The sequence below is a fragment of the Suricata suricatta genome, chromosome 5, assembly GCF_006229205.1.
Source record: "Suricata suricatta isolate VVHF042 chromosome 5, meerkat_22Aug2017_6uvM2_HiC, whole genome shotgun sequence".
Classification (NCBI taxonomy): Eukaryota; Metazoa; Chordata; class Mammalia; order Carnivora; family Herpestidae; genus Suricata; species Suricata suricatta.
In genome coordinates this window covers 80,548,711-80,565,439 of record NC_043704.1, presented here as the reverse complement: position 1 = coordinate 80,565,439, position 16,729 = coordinate 80,548,711, and the positions used below count along the sequence as shown (strand labels likewise).

Genomic DNA, 16,729 nt, shown 5'->3' with positions numbered 1-16,729 from the left:
AGCAGGTCACGTAACCAGCTTCTCTCACTGCTCTGCCTCAGGCCCCTGATGCTCTCACATCAGGACAACCCCTGGCCCTCACATGCCTCGCCCCCTTCTGTCTCTCTGTTCCCCTCTGGATTACAAGGCACAGGACCATCCACCCACTGCTCTCTGGATGGAAAAATGGTGCCAGCCCCAGTTCTGCCAGTATTAGAGGCTGCTTGTCACATGACCCCCCCCATGAATAAATACTAAAAAGACTCATTATGGGTAGATAAGGAAAACAGGAAATGCTCCCCAAAGTACCCAACAGCCCACAGTGTGAACAATCCCACTCCCTCCAGAGGTCATCAGCATCTTTTGCAGAGAGGCCACTAGCCCCCCGTGGGGTTGAGGAGGAGCCCTTGTTGTGTCTTGGCCCTAGAAGGAACCAGCAGCCGGGAGGGCGAGCTGCAGAGGCAGAGGAGCCAAGCTGCTCTATTCTGGGCACAGTTTCAAGGCCAGCTGCAGGGAGAACAAGCAGTTGCTGTGTGCCTGCAGCTGGCAGTGGTTAGGCCGGGGCTGTCCCTCGCTTGTGGTATATTTAAAGAGACCCCACCAGGCGATCATGCCAACGGGAGAAATGTACACACATTTCTGTTGGCGGGGCTCAGGCTCCAAGCCCAGCCCTGTCCTCCTTCTCTGCAGCTCCTTCCCAGGCAGTGGATTCAGAGAGGTGGGCTAGCTCCCCAGCCTCTCCCAGGGGCAGCTGGTCCCACCTGGGGACACAGAGCCCTGGCTCCTGGACCTTGCTGCCCTCGACTGAGTCCTGAGCTGGCCAAAAGTTCTAGGGATTAGCCCTGACCAGCTCCTCCCACCCTGGGATTGGTAACCAAGCAACCGGAGGGGAGAGGCAGGCAGATGAGTCAAAGAGAAGCACAGAATCTCTGGCTTTGTGTTTTGTTTGTGAAAACTCCCTGTGCGCACAGGCTGCCTTCCTCAGAGAACGGTGGGGCTTTCCCACACTGCTTTAGGCCACATGCTCCTCCTCAAAGGGGTGCCCAGGCCCAACTTGACTGCTAATTCAGGCCTAGAGACAAAGCTGGTGGGCCAGGGCGAGCCCACCCTGGCTGAACTCTTTGGCTGCCTCTTTCCCTTGTTTTTCTCATGTGAGAACAAGGCAACAGGCCTGAATCCCACGGGGAGGTGGTGTGGTAGCTGAGAACCACTGGCAAGGAAACCAACAGCCCGAGGAACCGCAGAGCTGACGCAAGTTGGTGTGCACGTTTGGGCTTTCACGTGGCTGGAGACCAAGGAAGCCCTCGCACAGTGGTGAAGAGACTTCTGAGGGGAACCCCGAAGGAGTGGGGTGAGTGGGTGGGGGGAGGGCAGCTTATCAACCTTGGGAGGGAAGCCTCAGGCAAACCGTGTGAGGAAGACTGATAAAAGTGATGAAAGAGTTAGCCACAGATCAGCCACGGAATTTAAGTGGCCCAGTTCAAAATGAAAAGGCAGGGCCCTTTGTTAAAAAGTCTTCAAGAATTTCAAGATGGTGACAGAAGAGCATTGACCTGAGGGTTCTTCTGAGCAGCTGCACAGGTTGCCTGCCCTCAAAGCCCACTGGGGTTCCTTGAAGCAGCTGTGACAGGAGGGGCATAGTAAGCCTGGGGGGCGGTGTGTGTGCTGCCCTGTGCCTGTCAGTTCCCAGACTTTTACCAGCCTTGGGACATTGCCTCTCCCCACCAGCAGCTTTTCTTTCTGTGGCGGTGACAACTGAGTGCTTGCCTCTCTGCAAAGGGGCAATTGCAAGGCCACAGTGGGGCCAGGGCTGAGGACAGGAATGGACCTCCAGGTCCCAGAGCCCAAGGACTCTCTGGACAGGCCCAAAAGGGCAGGTCCAGTGACTGGGGCCCCGTCAGCATGAGCCTGTGTGAGGCTGTTCCCTGTGCGGGAACAGGATGGAGATATGACAAATGGATTCCATTCATCTTCAAGACCCAGGGGCTATGTCCTGAGGGTGAGAATGAGAGTCCAGGAGCAGAACTAAGGTCTGGGGAAGGCTTACTCCCACCCAAGGACTCACCTCCAACTCTATGTGGTCATGCAGCTTCTTGCACGTGGCCGCAAAGGTCTCCGAGGTACCAAATTCAAAGTACCACAGCTTGTTCTTCATCCTGCACCATGAAGCAGAGAGCTGGCTCAGTATCCTGCATTTGAAGTGCTCACGTAACATAGCCATACTGTTGAGGCTGGGAGGCCCCCGCCCTCAGCTTTCCCCACTCCTGTGTTTTCAGCACTTGTTGATCAGATGATCAGGGGTAGAGATTTTTCTCCCACTGTTCTGGCAAAGAACTTAGAAAAAAACCCACTCATTTTGTAGACATCATGGCTACTCAGCTGAACCACCAACTGCTCTGAACTTCCCGGTCAGAGCAGGAGAAAGGCATGTTTGCCTCTGGATCTGGATCAAGGGAAGGGTTTTATGAAAATCAATCAGAGGTGGTGGTAAGGGACACCATGCTCTGGTCATGGTCCTCTCTACTACTAATGCAGAGGGACTTCAGGTGGAGCCCTCTCTTGGGTATGGCTGGGTAGTAAGGGAAGATCAGACAGACTTTCGAGATGAGGTATATTAAGTCTTGGCACAGAGAAGAGATAGTCCCACACTAACCCAACCAAAACATGGGCTACTCTGTCTATACTCTGACTGAGGTAAGCAGAATGGAGAGACTTAGACACAAATTTGCAGATAAAGTGAAAAGAGAAGAAAAAAAGTGAGTTGTTTGGGAGCAAGAGTTCTCCCCCAGCACCTCTTCCTCAATTATATTTGCTTAGGTTATAACTATTTCATTTAGGGATAGATCTTGTCATTTGCTTCAAAGTAAGAGCTCATCATTTAGAGCTTTATAATTTTTCAACATCTTCTTTAGTGGGGGATTCCCATGTAGCTGGGGGCTTTGCAAAGTCAGATGGTGTGTCCGAACACTTAGTCATTTTAATCAGATCATCTCACCAAGTAGGGTGTCTGAAAGTATTCTATTTCCATTCCCTCCATCCCAACGTATCCATTGCTCCATTATAAGGAGCTAGCTGAGAGAAGGGACATCTAGGAAGGATTAAACAAAATCACATTTTTCTTGGCACATTCTTCAGAAGAGAGGAAGCCACCATGTGTGCTGGTGGTCCTCCATCCTCAGATTTGTGGACTAAGAGGAAAGGAGCATTCTTTGGAGAGCAGAAGGCTCTTATTGCTATTCCTTGGGGCATAGCAGATGACTCCAGAACAACAGACAACTTTTTATCTCTGCATTTCTCAGAGTCCCCTGGAATGTGAAGATGTAACTATGTTCTTCCACTACATGATGATTTCTAAGACCTAGCTGATGTAGCATTTCAGACCCTACATATGTTTGAGAAGAAATGATAATAATGAGGGAGATAAGAATAGGCAAGATTTAGGGAGTTATGCCTAATGAAGAAAGTTAGCAGAATTGGGTATACTTCTAAGTAGACCAGAGCTACTCAACTAGTGTGCTGTAATCAGGCATGCCCAGAATAACGATCCCCTCCGTCTTCGGGGTGGCCAAGTTGGAGCTGAGCCCCTTTTGTTGCAGTGGGCATTCTCAGCTGTATGCTAAACAAGTGCTTTTGTTTTCCATGCATGCCACAAAGTGAAAAAATATTGGGAAACACTGTTCTAGATCACTGGTTCTCTGTATGCACAGTCATGTAAATACAAATCACCTTCCTTAAAACGCAAGTTCTGATTCAGTTGTTCAGGACTGGGGCCTAAGAATTTTGTGTTTTCTAGCAAGCTGCTGGTGCTGGTCCAAGGAGCACACTTGGAACTGTGAGGATGTGGAGACCACATTCGTAGTTCTGAAACATTGGTATTTGTAAGAATTGCCTGGAGAATGCAATTAAAATGCTGCTTCCTGGGGCTTCAATCTGTAGAGGTTCTCTGTGATAGGTATGGGGCCCAGGAATATGCATTTTTATGAGTGCCTGCGGGATCATTATGTAGGTGGTCAGCTGTCAAGACTCTAAGAAACGTTCCTCTAGATCCCAATGAAATGGCAGTCAAGGAACAGGACAAACTGATTAAACCTGACAGGATTCCTCGGGGAGGATAAAATGAGGGCCAGTGCTTTTCAATGGACAATGATGGTGAAAACCCCATGACAGGAAAAACACAGATTGTCATAAATGTCAAGGTTGAGCATTCCTCTCTGGCAGTGAAAGCATCTCTGCAGCCCAGAGACCTGCACTGTGATTCCATTTTCAAATATCACTTCTGGTCTGAATCATGACTTTTTAAAGTTATTGCCAGGAGATTTAGAGTTTTAATAAAAATTTCCGGAAGCCACCAGCTATTTTTGCCCAGAAGTGGCTCTTCTGATAATCTAATAAGGTTAAGAGGTCATGGTTAGGTCACTGTAGCAGAATGACTGAGAGGATCAAACAGACTGCTCATCTACTGCTGGTGAGATGTCTGTTGCTGCTTGTGTAATCCTTGGCAAGTGTTATGCCTTTGTTTCCTCATCTGTAAGATGGCGATAATAAAAAGATCTGCTTCAGAGGGTGAGTGAGAAGATTAGATCACTTTGTAAGTGATTGCAGAGCACTTCACATAGTTCTTACTGCAGAGCAAGCTCACCAAGAACTTGAGCCACTTACATACCATGTAATTCAATTCAATGTCTTGAGTTGGCATGTTTGAATAACATAGTAGGGCAAAAATGACAGATCAGATTGGGTGGCTGTAGATATTATATGTGCAATTTTTCCAGAACAGAAAAACATGTGATCATGTTTGTTGGATCATGTCTTGACTTTTGGTTAGAAACATATGTTCTCCACATGTTTATTCTAATAGATTTTTCTAGAGTTATAGACCATACTCTAATCCTTGGCTAATTATCTTGCCTGGTCATATGACATCCAAAGATGTGATGTTGATTATGAATATGCTTCTGAGAAAGTGAATGGTATGACACAAAATATTTATCAATTCAAGAAACTCATTGTGCTGGGGCACCTGGGTGGCTTAGTCAGTTAAGCATCTGACTCTTGATTTCAGTTCAGGTCATGATTTCATGGTGCGTGAGGTCAAACCCTGTATCAGGCTCTGTGTTGATGGTGTGTAGCCTGCTTGGGATCTCTGTCTCCCTCCCCTCTCTTCCCTCCCCCACTGGCTCTTGCTCTCTCTCAAAATAGATAAACATTTAAAAAAGAGAGAGAGAGAATATAAGCTTCATGAAAGCAGGGATTAAAAAAAACCAAACTCCTTGTGCAGGAACTAGATGGGAGTGTACTAAGTACACTGAAGATAAAACACTGCACTGTGTGAACCAGGCACTTGGGAAGGACAGGCAGGGAAAAAGATCACAGAGTTGTGGGCTAAGTCCTAAGCCCTGGGAGTACCGAGGAGGAAGAAGATTCAATACTTGCGCGAGGGGCAATCAGAGAAAGCAACCCAGGGGCCTGATGGCAAGGTTGAGTTCTGAAGAATGTGGAAGGGAACGGGGAAAGTGGAGGAAGGGCATTCAGGCAGAGGAAGAAGCCCAGGCAATGGCACAGGGCAAGAGAGACATAAATTTGCTACCGATGCCCTGGAGCCCAAGGTAGGTGGGTTGGTGATTGGCTAGGTAAGGCCAAAGAGGCAGACAGGAGCACATTTGTGAAGGCTGAGGATGCCATGCTTAGGTGTTTGGGCTTTATCTTTAAGTATATAGTGTATCACGGAATATCCTTAAGTGAGGCTGCTGGCGAGGGCTTGGGAGTATGGGGTGGCAGTAAAATGTCCTGATCAAATCTGTGCTTTTTAAAAATCACTCTGTCCCAAGTGTGGAGAGTGGCTTGGAAGGACTGCATACAGACAGGCTGGAGGCCTAGAGAGTAGTTTGCAGGTGGTGTAGAAATCCAGAACAGAATTGGGAAGGCCCTAAACAAAGGCAGGGTCAGTAGAGTGATGGAGAAGAGAATGCATTCACAAGCTAAAATTTAGGAGGCAGAACTGACAGAGCTGATTGGTTTTGAGGAGTGAATGAGAAAGAATGGTCACAGTGACACCCAAATTTTTATCTTAGCATGAGAGATGGCAGGTGCCATTCAGTGAGAGAGGGACAGAGCAAATCCATTCTCCAGTGGCAGCGCCTATGTAATTAAAGGACAGCACCTTTGTGTTTTGGCCTATCTATCCATGCATCCATCCACAGAACATCTGTTGAGCCATACTATGGGTGAGGCACTGTGTAAGCCTTGGAAGGAAGGGATGAACAAGAGTCTCTGGCCTCACAGAGTACTTTCTTTTAATGGCTTCACTGAGACACTAACATTTGAACTTTGACCCATGGAAGACTATGTGTCCAAAATTTAAGAGCTTTTACTTTTTTTTTTTTTAAACTCAGGCACGGTTTAGTTAGAAGTGAATACATCTCATACCCATGGCCTATATCCATAGCTGCTAAACATTTTATATATGCTATCTCTTTCAAGTCTCAGAGGATCCTATGGGGTAGATACCATTGCTACACATAAGGAAACTAAGATCTGGAGTGGACAAGTAACTTGTCTCAGGTTGCAAAGTGAGTTAGTGAAGAGTGGCACCCAACCTCTGTGCTCCGCTACCCTGTCACCATATTGAAGTATGCTTTTGTATACTCTGTGGTGTTCCGGTTGCCCTTACTAGATGCTGTGGTTCTCCTTCACCAGCTTGTTAAATGGATGCACTTGAGAACCTGGGGTGTTAGTGGTTACATTACACGCTAGGAGACATTGCCTGATGCAGACTGTCAGGCCCTCCCAGCTCCCAGTGGCAGCCCCCTTTGTAATTAAAGGACAGCACCTTTGTGTTTTGGCCTGTCTATCCAGGTTTTGAATCAACACGGTCCTTGAACCATCCCCAGCAGTGTGGAACAGGGAATGCTGGAAGGCAAACCAGTTTAGGAGACATATGATATCATCTAGAATGGGTCTTGGTCTACAGAAGGCCCTCATCCCCTAAACACATTAAGTTTGTTGACTAAATGTTGCCAGTGCCCTGTCAGTAGTCAAAGTACTCTCTTCAAAATGAAGGTCACTTATCTGGTTAACCAGAAAAATAGCCATTAGCCTTTATTTGAGATCATCTAAAGGGAAATTACTTTGGTTGTCTCAATCCTAGCCACCCAAATGATTGAAAGTATGAAGGCAGGGGCCATGGGGGTAGAGATAGAGAAAGGACATCTACTACTGGGACAAAGGTAAAGATGGCTCTCAGAACCTGCCTGATTGAGGTCAACCATTAATGGTGGGCCCTGAGGTGGAGGTTGGCTTCAAGCCAGGTGACATAAGGCAGAACTTTTTTTAATATATGTTGGTGTGTTGTTGCCAAGGATTTCACTGGTAGGCTTATCTGAGTCAGGGTTCCCTGCAGGTTACTGGTTGCCCGCTTTCTCCACTTTTATATGATCAAGAAGGAAACCAAACTCCCAGCCTACTATCCTTACATACCAAGACACCAGGTGAGCAGTAACCTGGATTCTTAGGTTCTGTCTGCACTGTCAGAGCCAATCTGTATAGCATGGAGGGCTGCTGAGCTTCCTGTTGATCTGGAACAGGCTTTGGCCTTTTGATTTTGTACTCTGCTAAGCATTTCACATGTATTATCTCTTTTCAGTCTCAGGAGAACTCTCTGAATAGGTACTGTTGCTACCAATAAAAATTTCATAGATTGATGTATGCATTCTCCTTTGCCTTGTCTTCCTTTTTCTCCTTTTCCTTGACCAGCACCAGCACTTTTCCAAAGCCTTTGGTAAAAGCCTGTAGGCATGTGATACTCTACAATTTGCAGTGGGAGATACAGCCCCTACCCCACCGTGCCAGCCAGAGCCTGAATGCCAGTGTGCTGCCTTCTCTTTTGAAGATGTCTCCCCAGACACTCTACTGTCAGCCCTTGTTGGATGGCTACTGCTCCTGCACATGGCACTGGTTTCTGTCTGTTTCCCCTTCAGTTGTACAAGAACATGGCATTTGGTGTTCTGCCACTTACCGGCTAGGTGAGTGATTTAAGTTCTTTGAAGCCTTGTTTCTTGTACAAAATGGGAATATTGTTTTCTACCCAACAAAGTTGTGAAGCTCATGTGGCAAATATAGAGCACCAAGCAGTGTTTAATGCATGGTAAGTACTCACTAACTGTTCTTTCTTGTTGCTAGGAGATGCAATCACTGGGAGACTCATTCTCCTACCACTGCAAGGGTAGGGGCAGGCGTGGGGTGGGGGTGGGGGTCTACTCCAGGCAGCCAGAATATCTGACGAAAATAAAGCTAACCATGTTTTTAATGACTTCTGGAATGTTTTTTTTATGCATCTCTCTTCCTGAGTTTTTTTTGGCTCATCATGTCTTTCCTTCTCATAATCACCTTTTAGCTGAAGATGACTAATCCTTAACCAGTTATCCTGAGGCTGGTTTCCATGTCCAAGAAACTCCTAGGTTCACTGTCGGGCTCTAAACTCCCCAGCTGAGCCCATCCTTGAGGCAGAAGACCCTTGTCTGGGCTCCAGGAGACTCCCAGTCACATAGAGGAGAGGCACACAGCAGCAGTGACACTGTGGGTTGATTCTATTTCTGGGTTTTCTTAATTCCCGTTCTCCTCCCGGCTTTATAAGAAAATATCATCAATTGCACACTGTTAAGTTGAATCTTTTCATTGGGCAGATAAGGGCAAAGTGAGACTAATTAAAAAATGTTCTTTTGTGTTTGTCAGCAATTTAGGGCTGGATTCAGTCATCATCCTGACAGCCTATGAATAGCCCGTTTTCAAGGATATCCACAAGTGAAACCAAGCTAGCTGCTGGGCATTTTTACCAGCAAAGGCAATGAGCTTCTGATGGCCCTTTTCTGATAATGGAAGTTTTAAGGGCAATAGACTTTTGAAGTCATGAAAACATGAAAACATTTCTTTGGACTTAGAAGGCTACAAAGAGGACACTACAGCTATTTCTAGAAATAGGAGCCCTTGAGGTGATGGTGTTCCTCTTTGTGGTTTGGACTTTGATAATCAGATTCCCTGAGTGGGTCATGACTCAAACTGTCAGTCAGGTCTTCTTTGTCAGTCTTGTGAAACATATGCTACCCGCAAGGTAGTGTTCTGTGTGGTGTGGAGGGAGCGGACTGATGCGGCAGAGGGCGTGCTGGGCCAGCAGGCAGGAGGTCTGCCTTGTAGCCCCAGTTCTCACACACTGGCAGGTGACGCCATGGCTTACTCAGGACGTCCTGGCCTCAGTTTCCTCATCATAATGAGGGGCCTGGAATGGCTGATTTCCAGGGTTTCTCCCAGCTCCCTGAACAATGCAAGGTATATCCTGTACCCTAATACAGGATAGTGTGAGAGAGCCCAGGAGCTCCACATTGTCGCCATGCAGGGGTGTGGACCCAAGTATTGCCAAAACTGCGATCTTTTAAAAAGAAGTCAGAAATATGTGTTTTTATGTAAAATCTGATTATTAGAATTGGCAACAAATTCAGTTTTTTAAAAGGCCCAAAACTACGCATCTGGGGAAAACTATCCCATGTCAACAGGCTACTTTAGTACATTAATTATAAATTTTCATAAAGTGCAGCTCAATTAAAAAACAAAGCAAATGATTTCAGTTACTACTCTATGGGTTTGTTTGTTTATTTGTGGCATGTTGCTACCACTACTGAAGAGAGTACACTAGCGTCAGGTTACTAAGGTAAATGATAATCCAGCAAAATCAAACAGATGTGATAGCAACACAGAAAGAGCAAATGCGATTTGAGTTGAATTATAATTGAATGATGAAGGTTAGTAATAATAGTGAGAATACTTTATCTGTTAACATTTTACACTATTTGAATCCCAAGTGACCTAAAGTTTAGATCAAAGATTTAAAAAAATAAAAAAAGAGCCAAGGCAGGTGGGCTTGGTTCTAAGGCCAGGGTACTAAGTCCTGTAAGGGGCCCGTGACCGTTACCTCACAGGTGCTGCAGAGGCCATCTGTGTCACCGGCACACCCAGCTGCCCTGGCCCATCAGAAAGCTTGTCACCACATCTAATCCGGCCTGCATGCTGTCCCCTGGACTCACTGCTCACTGGAATGGGTACTCCATGACCCTCAGGCACGGAGCTGTGGATAGAAGAATCTTTTCCAAGAGGGGGCTATGGCCCCTCTGGTACAAGGGAAAGTGAGCCCCCAGCAATCAGGAAGGAGGCTTTATAAATAGCTGTTTTTGTTCTCTGACTGTGACTCTTGTGCCCACTGTTCCTGCCAACAGATTTGTCTTGGCTTAATGTATTTCAGTTTCAAGGGGCAAGGTATTTGCTGGCCATTTTCCACACTGGGGACAGAATGGTGTTCATGGCACCCAGAAAAGTCTAGGGTGGTGAACAGATTGGAATACTGGTGACCAGAGACCAGGAGGGGGTGGGTAGAAACATGGGGAACAAAAAAGAGGGAAGAGCTCAAGAAAGAAACAAAAAGGCCAACAAAGGAGGAAGAACTTGCCTAGAATGTATTTTTTAATACAAATATGGAATCCTCTTAATAACTTCTGAAGACACTTCTTAACTCATTTTCATGTGTAAAAAATTACCTGCAAAATCACAGATGACAGATTGTTTGCATTTAAGGGACTTTTGGGGGTCTGGGGATTCCCAGCCAGAAGATCACAGGTTCCAAGGAATCTTCCGAAGTATCAAAGGAGTCCATGAGTTACTGGCTACATTTCTTGATGTGAAATAGTATTTGTGCATTTACTCATAATAAAGGCTGTATAAGCTCACCAGTGGGTTAAAATTTTTTGCCACAGAATGGAATTAAACCAATTGCATTGGTCACCTCTTGGTAACCAGAGGCATTGATTGAATAATCAGTATTGTTGGATAATAAAAATGGGAAAATAAATTATTACTTGGAACAGCTTTATGGCTGACAGAAACTGTATTCAATATGGCACCCACAGTGGTGAGTGATGAGGAATGAATAAGAATAGTGCACTATTTGATGGTAAAAGGGTGCATGCAGAACTGCTAGTCCATACCGGCTCTGCATGGTGGCTCTCTGTCAAGCCAGAGCAGCCTTCTCATGGTATAGATTAGGAAGCTGAGACCAGTCCTTGGTGATCCACTGGCTGAAATCCAAGGCCCAGCTCCCAACTTCAAGTCCCTGTTTGCCCCTTACCTTTCCACCTGCCCTGGCTTCTGTTGCTGGGCCCCAGATATATCTGAGAGAAGTGAAAAAGTCAGCCAGAGCCACACTAGCTCGTGACTGCAAAGCTGCTGGCCATTCTCAGTTGTGCTTGTGGGCTGGCTTTGCTCACATCTACCCGGCCACAGGCACAGCTAAGAGACTGCAGCTTCAGGTTTGCTGGCTCTGGAACTCAGAGCCCCGTGGTACAGAGCCTATGGTCTGGGCCTCCTTACTTAGGCCTCTGGTCTCCACTCTTGTCCCAGTGTAACAAAGGGCCAAACCCACTGGGCAGCCTCTCCACCATTCTGATGGAGTCCGGGGTCCACAGCATCTACCCCTCTGAACAGTGACCCTTCTCTTCCAGCCAGACAGTGTGTTTCCTTGGACTACGAACATATTTTCCTTTGGTGCTCTCCCCATTTCTATCTGGCACCTGACAAAGTCTCTGCCTCAGGGCAGGCCTCCAGCATGAAGCCTGACAGAGTCTGAAATCTGATCCTCCCCACCTCTTAGGACACCTGTGTGCGTGTGCAGGCATAAGCACAGGCCAAAACAGGGAGGCTTCTCTGATACTGTGACTGAACATGCTCACAGCATGGCCTCTCTGAGGCGAAGGGGTCTCTAGAAGTCCCAGAGCCTTACTTGAGATCTGCCACAGTGATGTGAATGCTGCCATGTGGGCCTGCCACTTTGGGGGTGACCCACAGGAACGACAGCTGGTGAGGCAGCTAGGGTTTTCCTCTCCTGTGGGCCTGCGTCTCTGGAGTGTTTTTCCAGTATCTGTCCTTGCCAAGAGAACATTGCTCCCTTCCCCCATCCAAAAAAATAAAATGAAATAAAATATTAAAAATCTCACAGAGTTTGGCTGCTTTTAGCAATCCTTTCTTCCTTTGAAGATTTATTTGTGGAATGAAAATCCCCCTCAGGCCAATGTGGCTGATGCTAGAGGGCTCTGAATAAGCTTGCCCTCTCAGAAAGCGAAGTCAAATACCTGGACAAAGAGAAATCGTGCACCCAGAGGAAAAGGGGCAAAGGCAGGTGGGGATGTGTGTCTCTAAGGTTCTGTAATGATTACTTAGCTGTTGTGTGCCCTTGACTCTGAAGAGCCCTGGAAGCTGGTCTTCGAAGGTGGGTGAGGACAGTTAAGGCCCAGGTAGCCAAGGATGGCTGGTTAGAACATAAGCCCCCAAACACCCAGAAAAGGCAAGCCACTCTGCCTTTGAAATCATGCTGAAGAAGGCCACTTCCCAGGTCCTGACCAACCAAGGCTAGAAACTAGAAACTATCTGGGTGAGCAGAGGAAGGCCCTAGACACAGGTCTGCACCCGCACCCTACTGATTGTCAGGTGGGTCCCTAGAGAGACAGCAGAACTTTGCATTGAGAATCATCTCTGTCTGTTGAGAATCACCTCTGTCTCCGCTTGCCCAATGTTTATTGTGTGCTGGAACTCCAAAGTTTACAAACCAAAGGATCCCTCATGTGGTCCTCATATCTACCCACTGTGGTAGGTGCTCTGGTGGTTATTCTACAGATGCACTTGAGACTGTAGTTCCTTAAAAATGCAAAGCTACACTGGAATGGAATCCTAGCATCTGAGGTGATGAATGAGCCTGCTCTCCTATTTCTCTCCCACAACCAGTCTTTCTGAACATGAGGCTGTGCCAGATTTCTGATAGGTCAGGTTACAAAAGTTCCTTGGTTAAGCCAGTTGTTTGCCACTCTGAGCACATTTCCCCATAGAAACAATGTTATGTTGAGATTGGGTTCCCAGGCTAAGCTACAAGAGCCAATTAACCCATTATGTATCTTGTTTTGGGAGACAGCTTGGCAGAACTGATGCAGCTTTCGTTAGAAGCCAGAAGAAAGGCCTGGGTTCAAGCCACAGGTCAGTCACTGATTTCCATGTAGTCTGGGGCAAGTCATTTAGTCTCTGTGCCTTAGTTGCTTCATCTTGCATTGGGATGGCATTATCTACCTTGCAGGACTATTGGGGATATTAATTGAGAATGGATCATATGATATACCCTCAGATAACGGCAAAACAGAACTCTGCTGCTATATATAAAACTGGCTTTGTGGTCTCATGGATTCTGAGTTCCAACTTGAAATATAAGTGGTACACCTTTCTTGTCAAATTTGGATTGGAAGACCCTTTCCTGGGAAAGGGACATGGGGACTCTTGTGCCCTCAAATCCCCCGTGGGCACCCTGAAGTCTGGGCTTGAGTTCTCATCAGAATGGGGCTGGAGGTACCAGGAGGAAGTGGGAAGTAGCAGAGATAGGGAGGTGAGTCGGGGCACAGTGTAAGCATGCACTGTATTTCCTCCTCCTGTTATAAAACTACACAACAATCTGGTTACTTCTTCTTAAGTTTCCTGTGCCTTCCATACCACCAACCAGTTGGACACCTCCTGGTCAGAGTTAAATACAGACTAACTAGTTCCCTCCTTGCTTCCTCTACCTTTTAAATCATGAAATTGTTAGGAAGGGAAGCCAATGATTCATTAGATGGGGAAGATGCCTGGATAAATACCCCCTTCCCGTCCCTATTTCATCTTCTTCCTGTGCCAGTTTTCAAAATCTTAACTAGGAAAGCATCAGCCAGAGCCTCACTCTGCCTGAGAAGACTGTAGTATACACTGCCAGCAAAATCCTTTCTATTTTGCCCTTTAGAAAAGCTCATCCATATGCTCTCGGCTTTGCTTCCACTCTGATGTTTGTGACTTCTGATACTTGTGTGTGCACTCCTAACACCCACTGCAGTGACTGCGATCGTGTGAACCTGTCACCCTCACAAGCATAGCATTCTGGTTGTATGTTCGATCCTAATGAATCTCTGTGGTCTCGGAGGTCAAGCTCACTCCCCTGAGAACCCCAACCTGCTTTCTCTGTCCCCTCACCGTGCAGTTGGCAAATGTGTCCCCACTGTGGATGTGACCCCGCTGCTCCTCCCTGCCAGTTCCTCCGGAGAACTGCTTGGCACCTCTTCTGCCAGGCTTCTTATTTCTAGCTCACACCTGCTGCCCCTCCATGGGCTGTGATTTTAGAGTTTCATTTGAACATTCTACTTTATCCCCTTTAAATCACATTTGAAAGCTCTCTTGTTTGGTCCTCAAGTCTCTGGCCAAAAATATTCCTCTTGGTTTATGTGACAAGCTCCTGATTCCTGGCCCAGGGGCCTGTCATTCCAGCATCAAGATCCATGGTCCAGGAGGACAGTCATTCTCCGATCAGCTACAGAGCAGCTCTGTGTTCTCCATACGTGCCTGTTTCTTCTAAAATTATGACTCATCGCTGAGGAAGAGACTTCAGCATTGCTTCTGCCCCACGTCCCTAGTTTCCTACTCAAGACACCAGAGTCACTAGTGATTTTTTTTTTAGTTAACATTTTATTTATTTTTTTTATTTATTTTTTTTTTCCTCCATAATATTTTATTGTCAAGAGTCACTAGTGATATTGACGAGGATTCTTCTGGATGTGTTATTTGTCCCCCACACCCACAGGCAGGAGGGAGAAATAGTCTGTGGGTTATATGAGTATGTGCACCCCTTTTGGTCTCTAGTGCAGGAGTTTCACCACAGTGAATTCAGCAAAAATACTGATTTCATAAGATGCTCTGGGGTAGGGGAATTCTATGATCAAGTAAATTTGGGAAACTAAATACCTTGCTTTTGCATGGTTTCAATAGGTTAGAATCTATATTAAAGGCTCTATAATATCATGCAGAAAAAAAGTATACTAAACCTGGAATTTTCCAGGTGTATTTGATGACTGTCTTCCTGAGAGCTTCCTCTTCACATCCCATGGAATGCACTTTAACCAGTGCTACTGTGATACATGCCTGAAGCCCACAACCCAAGAAGCTACTTTATCGGCTCTCATGAAACCTCATGATGAGTCTGCTAGCTGTCCTGATTTCCCTTCTCCTGAAAGTCCAAGTCTATTCTCCTTGGGTATAGTCTCACACTTTACTTTTTTCTCCCAAACGGGATGGGAGCATTTCCTCTTTATTTCCATGTCATATCTAGCTATTGGTCAGACTCTGACTTTGCTTTATGTTCTCTTTGACCTTCTGAGTCCCTTTTCTTTCTGGATCATTTCCTGTAGGGCATCTAAAAACCCTTCATCAATGCAAAGACACTGATCGCTTAAGCTTCCTGAAGCCCATTCATTTGCTCCTTTGGTATAAGATCAATTTACATGTGCAGCACCAATAATTTGTGACCAAGGTCAAGCAAGAAAAAGAAGAAATAATTGTCCTCCATCACATCCCTGGGTTATATTTCTTGAGCATCAGTGTGACATCTTGGAGGCCCAAGATCTTATGAGGCCAGGAAATGTGTTCATTTGACTTGCACTAAGGTTTTTAAAATGGGAAGATTTAAAGATTATATACACACACCTGGAGCCCAGCTTCTCTGGGGAAATCCGATTTATTAATACTTGGGTAGCTTTCCAACCTAGCAGCAATTGGCTGGAGCTGAGTGCTGGCTGTGTCCATTATACAGGGCACATACTTTCCAGTTTGCCAGAGTCCCCACCACTCCTGACAGCCTCACGCTCCCTCAATTCCCTCACTTACATTAACTGCTTGGCCTCTGTTGCCATTTGGATTTGTGACCCCTCACAGAGACCTTTGTAGTCTCCTTCTGGAAATTTTCTTAGGAGCTCCTCAAAACTGTCATCCCCATTTCCTTCCCCACCGGATTCTTCCCATCTGAACTCCTCGTGCCTTTGGTTATGAGTCCTAATATGTATCTGATGTCAAAGACTGAGGCTTGGTATTTGCACTGATCATGTACACAGAAATAACATTATCATCCCAAGTCCACCTCAAATCTCTTCTTTTCTAACTCATTGGCTTATTGTTGACTGTTTCATTTTTCTTTAGTGTAGTTATCACTAGTTTGGTGAAGTGCAAGATTATAAGTACAAATCATGAACCAGGCCATTAGCTCAAATCAGAGGGCATCTTGTTGTATTATCTTTACCTCAACCCTGCACATGTCTGCAGAAACTCTGATTATGAGCAACGTCTATTTCCCTCCCTGCTCAAGTCCAGGGACAAGGTGATACAGAAGAGGAAAGGGACAACCTCATTACATAGAATGCTAATTAATAGGAATGTACTGATAGCTCCAATAAGGTTTCACTAAGACGAACAGTTTGGGGTTTTAATTCACCCACAATGTTCTTACCACCACTTGCCCTGTGGTAATTCCAAACTAGAGATTACAGACACACTTTCAGCCCATTGAGTTCAAAGGTAAGGGAAGGTACTTGGCTTGATTGGCACTTTGGAATACTCTCCAAAAAGGTCCACTTTGAAGATGAAAGAAACTCTTCATTCAACAGAATAGAAGACATCTTGTTATTAGACAGTGAGGAATTTCAATCTAAGTGTAGGTTCAATAAACATGACTACTTAGCAATCATTTAAGTCCCTGATGCTTTAGCAATCTGAGGGTATGAGTACATTCTTGGAATGAGGAGAGCCTCTCTTTCATTGAAGAGCATTAGATCTAGGGAAAATACTTTCTTAGTAAAAGGTGAAGTGGTAAAGTGAAAAGAAA

At 45.9% G+C, this 16,729-nt stretch overlaps 1 protein-coding gene across 3 annotated transcripts in view; it reads right to left on the bottom strand.

Annotated features, from left to right (window-relative positions):
- DGKG (diacylglycerol kinase gamma) overlaps window positions 1-16,729 on the bottom strand; it is a 210,241-nt gene that overhangs the window by 65,142 nt on the left and 128,370 nt on the right. For all 3 annotated transcript variants that reach the window (XM_029939689.1, XM_029939690.1, XM_029939692.1), the window contains one exon: window positions 2,045-2,135. In XM_029939689.1, the coding sequence (XP_029795549.1) occupies window positions 2,045-2,135 (91 nt within the window). The remainder of the gene's footprint in view (window positions 1-2,044; window positions 2,136-16,729) is intronic.